This window comes from Alligator mississippiensis, chromosome 4 (genome assembly GCF_030867095.1).
Source record: "Alligator mississippiensis isolate rAllMis1 chromosome 4, rAllMis1, whole genome shotgun sequence".
NCBI lineage: Eukaryota > Metazoa > Chordata > Crocodylia > Alligatoridae > Alligator > Alligator mississippiensis.
The window spans coordinates 208181067-208193427 of record NC_081827.1 but is presented as its reverse complement, the minus strand read 5'-3'; the positions used below and the strand labels follow the sequence as shown (position 1 = coordinate 208193427).

The 12361-nt window shown below is 42.7% G+C and overlaps 1 protein-coding gene across 1 annotated transcript in view; it reads left to right on the top strand.

Annotated features, from left to right (window-relative positions):
- The window catches only part of AGPS (alkylglycerone phosphate synthase), a 130727-nt gene that overhangs the window by 27295 nt on the left and 91071 nt on the right, over nt 1-12361 (top strand). Inside the window, exons 2-3 of the mRNA XM_014599342.3 lie at nt 5397-5486; nt 7022-7112. Of these exons, the coding sequence (XP_014454828.1) occupies nt 5397-5486; nt 7022-7112 (181 nt within the window). The remainder of the gene's footprint in view (nt 1-5396; nt 5487-7021; nt 7113-12361) is intronic.

Sequence of the window (12361 nt, the reverse complement as noted above, 5' to 3'; positions counted from 1 at the left end):
GCTCAGGCCTGCTGGTCTAAGGCAGCGGCACCCCAGCAGCAGCCACCAGGGCTGAGGCACTGAGGACTCCCCGGTGGTCCAGGAGCTGGGGGAGCCTGGGCCCAAGGCTGGGACAGATGGATGCCCTGTCCCACCTGGGTGGGGGTGGAGGGTACCAAGCACCAGGGCTGGGTGGTGCGGGGAGAGGCACTGCAGATTGGCCAGTCCTCTGGCTGGCACCTTCCCAAGGGCCCAGTGGGGGAGTGGGGGCCAGGCTGGAAGTATGGACTGTTTTGGGACTCTGTAGACTTAGGCTGTTCTGGGTAGGTGGGGGTGCCCAGCGGCATCCAAGGTAGGGCCTAGCCTGCGCAGTTCTGTGGGGATGGGCCACAGCTGCCCTGCCTGCAAGGGGCACTGCCTGATTGAGGCAGGCCACTGGGTTTAGGGGGGCTACCAGCTCCTTGATGCGGGGGCCCAGCCACAGGAGCCCTCTGTGCCCCGGTAGCAGCCGCCATGGGCAGTGATTGGGCCCCAGCCTCTCCCACTCACAGCTTCTCTCTGGGGATTGGGCCGAGCTGGGGGGCACAGCCTGGGTACAGGGGGAGGATCAGCAGAACACGGACAGCGGTCCTACCTATGTTGTCTTGACTCTGCTCCCGGTGCCTGCTGCAGCAATGGGACCTGTGGCTGCTCCGATCCAGAGCAGGAACTTAAAAAAACATTTTTTTTTTTTTTAAACAATTTCCTCGCAAACCTCCTGGAGTGCTGAGGAAAATGTATCCACGTGCCATTAATTGGCACATGTGCCAGGTGTTGCCTATCCCTGGCCTATAGCATACAGAACTTTCTGTCCTCAGTTCCCCTTGCTTAGTAATATGCATCATCTGCAAGTCCATTAACAGGGGTAACAGGGAATTATGAGTGTAGGGGACACCTCCCACTTGCTGCTGCTATCCAAAGGTTCAGTTGCAATCTAAATGAATTGCAATAAGCATGCCAGTGACCCTCATCTGCTACTTCCTAGACACCCCATTCCCTGTCTAATCCTCATCACTATTTCCCCACACCCCCATTTCTCTATACCAAGTCACCAAAATTGTCTTCTAAATTTTTTGTGTAAGATGGTAGAGCAAAATACTCAAGCTGTTATAGAAGTTGTATAAACTACAACTTTAATAAGCATCTTGGTCAAGCAGTCAGCAGTAGGCTTCAAGTCTGAGTCCTAGGCCTGTTCACTGTTCCCTGGAAGTCCTTTAATAACATTTGATAGAGTGAGCTGTTGCTTAACAAAGCTTACATATCTGTGAATTAGTCTATGGTACAACCATACCCTACCTTCTCTTTAAATATAAGACAGTCTGCCTTAAGACTCTGTGGAGTTAAGCATGCAAACCTCAGGGGGATGTCTGTCTTAAATCTGTTTTTTAGCAGTTAGCCCTATGTGATACAAACCTATAGTAGAACCCAGTAAAAAAAACAGCCATCTACATAGAATCATAAAAAATTAGGGTTGGAAGGGCCATCAGGAGGTCATGTTGTCCAACCCCCTGCTCAAAACAGGACCAACCCCAACTAAATCATTCTAGCCAGGGCTTTTGTTGAGCTGGACCTGATGGAGATTCCACCCTGGCTCTAGGTAACCTGTTCCAGCGCTTCACACCCTTCCCTCCCCCTCTGCCCCCCCCCCCCCCGCCACGTCCACTAAGAGAGTTTTTCCTAATATCAAACTTAAACTTCCCTTGCTGCAACTCTGCAACTTGAGACCACTGGTCCTTGTTCTGTCATCTGACCTAAGAACAGTCTAGTTCCATTGTCTTTGAAATCCCCCTTCAGGTAGTTGAAGGCTGCTATTAAATTCCCCCTTAAATCTTCTCTTCTGCAGATTAAATAAACCCAGTTCCCTCAGACACTCCCAAGTCATCTGCCCCAGCCCCCTCACCATTTTTGTTGCTGTTCCGCTGGACTCTCTCTAACTTGTCCACATCCTTTCTGTAGTGTGGGAGCCAAAACTGGACACAGTACTCCAGATGTGGCCTCACCAGTGCTAAATTGAGAGGAATAATCACTTCCCTCAATCTGCTAGTAGTACTACTAATGCAGCCCAATATACTGTTAGATTTCTTGGCAACAAGGGCACGCTGCTGGCCTATATCCAGCCTACTGTCCACTGTAATCCCCAGGTCCTTTTCTGAAGAGCTGCTGCTTAGCCAGTTGGTCCCAAGCCTGTAGCAGTGCATGAGGTTGTTCCATCCTAAATGCAGGACTTTGCACTTGTCCTTGTTGAACCTCATGAGATTTCTTTTGGCCCAATCCTTCAATTTGTCCAGGTCACTGAATCCTAGCCCTACCTTCCAGATAGTATAGGTATGCCTCCAGCTTATCTGCTACTCCATCCAGCTTAGTGTCATCTGCAAACTTGTTGAGGGTGCAATTCATCTCATCTTCCAGATTGTTAATGAAGAAATTGAACAAAACTGGCCCCAGGACTGACCCCCGGGGTGCTCCACTTGATATTGGCTACCAGCTAGAAATCTAGCCATTGATCGCTACCTGTTGAGCATGATGATCCAGCCAGCCTTTTATCTACCTTACAGTCCATTCATCCAACCCATCCAACCCCTTCCTTATCTTGCTTGCAAGAGTGCTGTGGAAACCGTTTCAAGCCTTGCTGAAGTCAAGGTATATTGCAACCACTTCTCTCCCTGAAGCCACAATGCCAGTCAGTTTGTCAAAGAAGGCAATCAGATTGGTTAGGCATAAATTGCCCTTGGTGAATCCATGCTGACTGTTCCTAATCACCTTTTTCTTCTTCAAGTGCTTAGAAATGGATTCCTTTAGGAGCTGCTCCATAATTTTTCCAAGGACTAAAGTGAGGCTAACTAGTTCGTAGTTCCCTGGATCCTCCTCCTTCCCTTTCTTAAAGATGGGCAGGCACTATATTGGCCCTTCTCCAGCTGTACATGTCTCTTCCAATGCTGCTGTCTCATTCTGTGGTGCTGACCCTTTCCTTGAACACTAAACAATCACTGTTTTTTCTCTCCTGCGACTGTCACGTGACATGGCCTTTCAGAAGATAGTGTAGCTTGTTGAATGAGACTTGGAGATCTGAGCTTGCCAGAGACACCTGGACCTTTATATGACCTTGTGCAGCAAACTTACAAGTTGTTAATTTTTATGTACATTTTACAGGAGTCAAGAGGACTCAATCTTTAGATTCAGAGTCTTTAAACTAGCATATTTTAAGGCTACACAAATGCCTAAGAGAGCCTCATCTCACCGACTGGCATTTGTTCAGTTCCATGACAAGGTTGCTTTTTGCTGGGATGATCATAAAGATACCTTTTAGAGTGACAAGCCATCTGCCAGGCCAAGCCTGCACAGTGCCGTTTGGGTTACAAAAGACTGACTAGCCCACACAGACAGTTAAGTCTGGGGCCATAGCCAGGAGCCATGTGCCAACTAACTATAGAGGCATTCTGGTCATAAGTAAGTTTTTATGCATCCTTGTCCCAGGCCTGATTTTAGTTAGGAGCTATAGCTGCTTACAGATGTAAAACAAGAAAAAATGGTGCTTTATTTTAAAATCTGCATGCCCCCCACACCCAGCCTACCACATCCCAGAAGAGCCATCATGTTAGTTGGACCTGGCTCACCCAGTGTCTGTATAGATTGTGTGCTTCAGTGGAGCTTTTTGGCATTTTCATCTAATATCTGATTGAATCAGCTTTTGGATAAAAGTGCCAAAAAGCCCTGCTGAAGCACCCAATCTATCCGGATGCTGTAGAGCCAGGTTGAACTAATTCACTGCTGTTTTTTAAAAGCATGCCCTATTGAAGTGGGAGGAGTTCTGTATGCAGAAACTCAAAATCTTACAGGTATTGTTTGTGTTTTGAAGAAGATATATTGCAAGTAAGCCAGGTGTATCTAAAAATAAGGCTATTGCCTTATTAAGTCAGGTTATTCTTACTGCTGTTATAGGAAGGCCCAGGCATAACCAGTCAACATCCTTTTGAAGCTGGTTTTGCATGCCACAGTTTATGAATGAGTACTATTTTAGAGATTGGACACTTGTCTCCATTCTTCTTTAGTTGTTAACTTTTTCTGGATTGACTGCAACTGTTAACTGTCTTAAAGCTTTGTGGCCGCAAGCTGACAGACCAATGGCCTGGTTCAGCAGTTGACTATTTGTGCTGCTTCAGTGAGGCAAAACTGCTAGCTAGCCTTAAAAGTTAAAATAAAAAGAACTTAAGGTTCATAACTGAGTTGAAGGTATGTAATTTGAGTAAGTAGATTTCCTAAGGTATCTCAATTAGTATGTTTAGTTATGGATACAAGTGAAATAATGGAACTCCTGGGGATTTGGGGTGAATGAGAGAGAGAGAAAATAGCCTAAGAGTAAAAATACAATAATATCACTAAGAAGGAAAAATATTCTGACATTAATGTTTGGAAAAAGTTCATGTCAAAAGGAACTGTTCTAAAGGGTATTCCACAGTTATGGGTGTGGTATGCTAGTTCTTTGCTCCTATATTAGATTCTACACTAGATCTTAACATTAGAAGGTTAAAATTAGCATTTCATTCTTGTCACTTTAGGTGCTTCTAAAAGCAAAGTACAGGGTTTTTACTGTACATGTTCATGAATTAAGCAAACTAAATGTATTAAACCAGCGGTGTCAAGTATAGGGCCCACAGACCAGATCGATCCAGTGCATGGAGCTTTTCCCTCTGTGGGGCCCCTAGTTTACCAGGATATTTGCAGTAGTCCTTGCCCCCAGAAAGGAATTAAGGGGCATGTAGCCATCAGTAATGGGGGCAGTCAAGGATGGCATTGACACATCTGGCTTGTGGCATGGGATAAGCTTGACACTCCTATGTTAATGGTGACTGGTGCCTCCTGAGTCTGGGGGACACCCGCAGATGCCATTGGCGGCAGCCCTGTCGGGGGGGCATGTGTCCCATTTCACCCCCTCCCCCCAATGCATTGGCTATGCCTACATTTATACCTTTTTATTCGGAATTCCCTGTTGCTTTATCACCTTTTGGGATTCCAGTACCTCAAGACTGTCATACCATAATTATAAAATTTTCAAGCAAGGAAAAGAAAATAAAGATTATAATACACATTATGGTTACAGCTGGTTTTGTTTATTAAACTAGTTTCTGCATACTCAGTTCTCATACATGCTATAGAAGTGAACAGTATTAGTATACAGTATATTATACAAGTTTACAGTTGTATATTATAAAGGTAGGAAGCTTTCTGACATTCATTTTGTAATGTGTATTATAATTTTTAAAAAATATTTAAGTGAAAGTTCATTTTAAACTTCTGCAAAATTTACAGCAATGTATATCAGTCAGTCATCTTTAACTTGGTCTTCTGACTTGTCTCATTTAAATCTTTTTCTCTTTAAGGCAAGAACTTCTGAAGTGGAATGGATGGGGATATAATGACTCCAAGTTCATATTCAATAAGAAGGGACAAGTAGAATTCACAGGAAAAAGGTAATTTGACTTAGCCAGCCCCACTGAAATGAAAGTTTGATGTGTGACTTCAGTTTTCAAAAAAAGTACTTTAAAACTGTGCATTGTTTGACAACCTCTGAAAGATCTTTTTTTTTTTTTTGTTCATTCTATAGTGTAGACTGTTTATTTTTTAATTTTAACAATCTTGGTTGTGTAATTGAGTATTAATTAGTGTAGTAAGCAGATCACTCGCCTGGGGTCCTTATCAAGGCCAGGCAAGGTCTGTTTTCAGACATTGCCTGTCAAATTAGGGTCTGATTCTGCTTCAGCACCATAGCCTCCTCTGTTCTCTCCCTTGTGCTCTGCTCCTGGAGCCCTTATCAGCTTTGTGGCTCCACCCTCATTACTGGGTTAGTTGCTCATGGCTTCCAGCTTTTTTTAGCCAGGCAGGCTATTAACTGTTAACCACCTGCTGCTGGGTTTCGGCTTCCAGAAGGTTAAGCCCTTCCCTTAAGAGTGTGATTGGTAACAACCCTTCAGTGAAGGTTAATTCTTTGCAAGGACTATCAAGGATTATGCCTTAATAAAAACTAGTACTCTCCAAAGATCTCCTAAACAATGACTATTTGAAATTGACTTGATTTTGTAATCTCTAACCCTCCCCTAAGGTTTAGTCTGCGTACAGCACTTGAGTGTTTTTCAGTTTGAAATATCTCATAAACCACTGGCAAATCATTTTGCTGGTTAAGTTTCAGCTAATGAGCTCTGCATCAGTTACTCTGGCAAACTTCTGAGCTCTAGTGTGCACTGAAAGGTGAGTAGACAGTATCATTTTTGGCAGCAGTCCCAGATAGTCTGTACAGAGGCAGTATAGAAATGGCTGAAGATAACCCTTTACCATTCCAGGGAAAAGTGATTCTCTTTCTTAGGTACAAGGAAAAGGTTTTGTACTTTTTTTTCCCCTTGCCTTTTCTGTGTATGTCAAGTTTGAAGCAAATATGATCCCCTCCTTTTCCTCATGGTGGTTATCTAGCATCTCCAGCGAGTGGTTTTGTTGCATAGGTAGAGGTTGCTGCTGTTTCTTTATGCTTTAGAGGAGCAGCCACAAAGTTGTTTCTCTTCTAGCCACTAGAAGGAAGGACTGTATTCTATTCTCTTCTCTCTTCATTGAGTTTTCTCTAGTCTAGCTCTAACCTCTTATTTCTGTGACTTTATTCCTCTCTTTTCATAATTGTATCTAGTTTGTTATTACTTTATTCAGTTATTTGTTAAAAGCATTGCTAAAAGAATTAAACATGCAAATATTCATTAAAACTGAGTCCTGTACATGTACTAATTGGAGTTGTCACTTGACAGGCTTTTTTTTTTTTTACAGAATTATGTAAATTATTTTAATGTGTAGCTGAGCTTTTTCACACCTTAAGCTTACATGCACTTTATCTCTTGATTCAGCCATTCTTTTCTTAGAAATATGTAAATAGTTAAATAACTAATTCCATCAAGAAAATTCATAACAATCTCCAGGGAATCGTATTAAAAAGAGCCAATATGAACATTGACTCTTTACGTTCTAGGTACAGATTAGGTGGTACAGTATTACCAATTTTGAAGGAATGGATGGAAAAAACATTTGGAGCAAGTCTGGAGCACAAAACTTTGCCTAGAGTAAGTAAAAAGCTGAAGAAGACAGTTCCTTCTAACATTCTTATACTGTTGGTGACACAACCATTCATCTGTTAGGCATGGCTCATGTTGTTCTCAAGATGCCTTACTTGTTAAAACAAAACACTTATTCTAAAAAGTTGTATATGAATTGTGGTATACTATATATACTATTGGGTGACTTTTAAAAAGTGCTGAAAGTTGCAATACCTTAATGTCAATCTGTCTTATCCCCCACTCAAGTTATTGTGATTGTTGGGCTTTCTTTGTGTCTGTTGATAGGCTTTTCTAAAACTAACTGCTGAACAAAGCTGACAGAGGGGAGATTTTATGGTGCAACGGGATCTAATGTGCAGTTCACACAACCGTGCAGAGGTGTGGTTGTAGGATCACACAGTAGATTGCTGGGTAGGAGAGAGTCTGATCCCTGGCTTTTCCTGCACTAACAAGAAGCAGGCTCCTGTAGCTGAAAGCTCCATGTATCCCTGTAGTGATCCTCTAGCCATGAGGGTTTCCCCGCACCACTGGGGCATGGGGATCGTCTAGGGCTCAGAGGTTTTGCACGGGGCGTGATGGACTCCTGTGTCTGGGAGTTAGCTGATGGGGCTCCCAGCTGCAGGGGAGACCCTGCTACACATGTAAATTGAAGTTTGAAGGCAACCAGCTATACAGTTAGTGCATGTTCTTGAGGTCCAAGTTTATCATTGGTTGGAGCTTTTTATCGCATGATAGGTACTTAGCACATGTAGCTAGTCTCCAGATAATTGCGCAATACCTGTACCATGTAGAGGGAACCGGACAGTTTACAACTAGAAACAAAAAGGAAGTAGCAATGCTAAAGGTTAAGCTGATTGTAAACATTTTATAGACCATAACAGTGTCTACTAAGCTTACTTGTTATGTTGCACATGTATGTAATCTCTGCATTTACATAACTTTTCAATCTATCTTTTGGGCATTGGAGATTCTGAATGTCAAGGAAATAGGTAATAAATAAAATATTTCAGGTTTTAATGAAAGCAGCAAGCTTTTTTTTTCTTCCTTCAACTGAATATGAATAAGCTTTTTGTTTATGAATAAGGGTGTGTTGGGCTTCCTAATGCATGCCTTTAGATTTCTGCTCCAGGCAGCCTTGAAAACAAACCAAACCTGTTAACTGGTGGCAGGGGAGGAGTGCCTCCAGCTCTGAGACACTGCCAGCTTTATATCTGCTTCTTCAGCTGCAGATAGGCAAAGCAAATTTGAAGAGGCTTTTGGGCAGTTAATCCAACTTTTTTTTAAGGGTTTTCATTTTCCACATACAATTTTCCCCCCCACCCTCTGTCCATCATTGCAACCCACACAGTTCACAAATGTGCAAATGTTAAGATGAAAAGTGAGATCATGCCTCTTGAGCTTCTCTGCAGATTGTTGATGGAATGGAAATCTGTCTCTCCTTTCAGATGCCCAAACCAGACAGTTTTCTGTAGACTGCTGCCTCAGACAGGAGCACTTTTGCCACAAGTTGCACAGGCAGGCTTTGTGTGGCACATGGCAGATTGGAGAAGAGAACCAAAACCAGGGAAGCAGATCAGGCAGGAAAAGGGGATTGGAGTTGCCTGGGGGACATGGTATGGAGCTTAATTTGTTGCATATATGCCAAAAAGGTTGGATCCCACTGCTCTAAGCTGTTCCTGAGAGAGCTCCAAGGAAGTAGCAGGCTAGTGGTCTCTTCCAGTGCAGAGAAAGCATAGGGTAAGGCGAATATCAGAAGGACAGAAAAAAATTCTGTCTAGCTAATGAAACCTGTGCTTGCAGCCCTGATGGGCTGGGGAGCTGCTTCAGTCATTTTACTGCAACTGTTGCAGCATTAGGAACCAATCCTCACTGCTCTACATAACAGGAGAGTTTGGAAAGGGGGCCTTTAGGTCTAATTCCTTTCTCTGTTCTATAGCATGCACCCCCAATCAGCCTTGTAATGGCTCAGATAGTGTCTGGTGACAGTCTCAGTTCGATCAGCTTATTCACAGTGCCACATGTACCCTAAGACCAGGGTTTGAATTATAGGGGAGCATGGAGGGAAGCTTCTGATTTGGAGCCTTTGCCCCTCATTTGAAATAGGCTGACCCTGTATCATGTCCGTCTTTTAAAAACAAAACAAAAAAACCCATACCCCGAGACACGGGAAAATTGGAGCATACAGACAGCCATCCTAGATCCCCCTAGAAATGGGAACAGTAGAATCCATCTTTCTGTGGGGAAACAAAGTTTTTACTTGTACTGTTCCTAGTCTGTGAGCAGGGTAGATAAAAATCAACAATTTTAAGAAAAAAATTAAAAATAGGTTGTTTTTTTTAAATTGAATTGTATTTGTTTTGGTTTAAATGATTTTAAAGATAGTTTTAATTTAAGATACGTTAGAACTCAGAGATATCATCATGGAATAGGGATTAAAACTTATAATTATATACTATTCAAGACAATATATTCATGTAACCTTTTAAGAAAAGTTTTATAAATAGGTCACAGCTGGCCATGGACTATATTAAGGGCTGAATCTTATGGGGTTCCCAGAGGCTCCTCTATAGATTCTTAAAGATTATAGAAAACCACTCCACCCAATGGGACTCTGTGCTCAGTTTAGAAGATCCTATTAAGCATCTCTGTGACGATTAGTTTCAGTTCTCAAACTGTGGATTTGTCTCCAGAGAAAACATCCCTTAACAGCAGTATATGGAGATGAGAGATAACAGACCTGATTACCTACCCATCAGTCCGATTGTCACTCTGCAAGTTTGTGTACACAATCAAGCCCTTACCTCTCTCTAAAAGTGTAAAGTTTCAAGAAGTTAAATGAATAGTGGATTGTCTCAGGGTGGAGTAGCCATAGGCAAGGAGGAGTTTAGAGATAAATGCAAGAAGGGAGAGGCAGTAGAAACAAAAGAGAAACATTTTGAGCAGAATATTCCTGAAGTCTCGAGGGATAAGTTTGAGTATAGTCTTTCCATTGATTTGAGATCTAGTGAGGGAATGAATAGTATGGTAGAAGGGAAAACCTGTCATGGCAGCAAGCTTGCCAGGCCGTAAAAGAGAAGAGAAATCAAAGATGAGAAAAAATTTAGAAGAAAATGATGAAAGCCCCAAGCTAATAACATATGGCTGCAGCACTCATTCGATGTCCTCCTCATACAGTGTAGCAAAAATATCCCTCAAATATCCATGATTAATCTAGTGAATTAGAGGTACTTGTGAAGACATTGGGAGGCAAACTATCTGCTTTAATTAACTTTGGTAAATAAAATAACCAAATAATTTAGTTTTCTGATGTAGCTACAAAATTAATCTGAAAAAATCTAAATGAATCTCACTGCTTTAAATATATAGTGTGTACCTTCTAAGAATGAAACCTACATCTACCTCCGAGTTGTGAATAACATGTATTACAGTTATATCAAACAACAAGAATGCACTTTTTGTAGAAAACAATGATTAAATTGAGGCTTCCTGAACAGTGATTTAAATCAAATCCACCCTGTCTGAGTATCAGAAAGCCAGAGTAGTTCTTAATCTTAGCCGATCCGTGAGGAAATCAATATTAAAGGTGGATATTTATGATCCACATTTAGTTGCCATCAACCAAGGGCAACTAATGTGACAACAAGTAGGCTTATAGATACCTAAGCTTGCAGCTGCTTCATAAGTTCTGTTTTCAGAGTACAACACATGGTTTAGACTTAGTACCAAATGCTTGGGAAAGTGCTGAAGTGTTAATAGCATCTTGTCAAACAGAGAGAGATCCAAGTATCTATCCCTTTGTCCAGAGTGTGCCACAGACTAGCTGCGCCCCATTTGCAAAAAAGTCTTTGAGTCGCATAGATCAGGGGTTGTCAACCGGGGGTACTTGAGAAGGCCCTAGTGGGGACAGCGCCGCCACGCACCATCCTGTGCTATCATGCAGGCACTGCCTGCGGAGAAAGTTTGCGTGCAGCAGCTGCCACCGCTCTGCATCTGGCCACGCGCTACCTTGTGCTCCATGTCCAGCTGCTGGGGGTACACTGATCAAAAAAGGTTGAAAACCCCTGATATAGACGATTATATCACTGATTGAAGTTGGGCATTTCAAAAGATAAGCCTGTCTACACTGTTACCATCACTGCTGGAAACTGAGGGTGATAAGATATTCAAAGGGGTCAAGGATTGTCTTTGGAGATCTGATCCAAACAAAAATGCCGTGCATCTACTGTGCTCAATTAAATAGGACCTCAAGGTTCAACTGACCTCAAGTTGGTCATGATGACAAACATCTGTCAGTCTCCCAGCAGTATATTTGCTTCTTTCTTGTATTGTAAGGCTTTAGTATTCTCTTTTGGCTGCATCCAAGCTCCCCAGCCACTGGCTCCACATATGCGCTGTGCTGCACAGACACCAAGGCCACAGCTTGCACCATGCCTTGCTGCCCTATTCGTTGGGGCAGGGGTAGGAAATGGAAATCAGAGAAGGGAGGGAAGGTCTGTAGGCCCTGGCTGCTGCTGTAGCTGGAGCAATGGGATGGTTAGCAGCTAAGTAGGGGCCTGGGGGCCACACAAAGAACCTTTCATGGGTTGCATCCAGGCCAGTAGTTAGACAGCCCTGTATGCAGGCTGTGGAGTGAGGCAAAATTACCACTCTTACTTATCTTGAATTTGCCCATGAAAGAAATTGGCTGTATGCTGAATGCTGGGGCTGGATCTTTATACCTTCTCCAGAGTCCATGAGCTGGACAGCCAGTCATCTGCTGCCACCTTCAGTACACACATGCTCATTCCTTTAATATACTAGTAACCGTTGACAAAGGGTTATGTCTTTCTGTATTAACTCTATATAGTTCTCTGCAGACTCTTCTGTGGAAACTCCAATATCATATATCTGTGGAGCACATTACAAGAAGAACAGGAAAATTTCTATCCATGCCTTACCTAAAAACATCCCTTCTTGAGTTATAACCTATGAGGGCAATAGGTCCAATCCACCCTACAATAGGCCGTTAATTGGGAGATCATTCGTTGGCACTCAGTTTGTTCTGTATTATTGTTATATTAAGTCTTAATACTTACTTACTTGTCCCTACTGGTATAGAATAGTTAGAGAATTCTCAGGCTATAGAAGTCTCAGTTGGTGGTTTTTCAAAGATGGAGCCATACCTCTCTGGCCACTGACAGGTATGGTTTGCCTCCAAGGCTACTTAGAGCAGAGACTGAATGTCATGGATCTGTGAAAGACATTACTCCACGAAT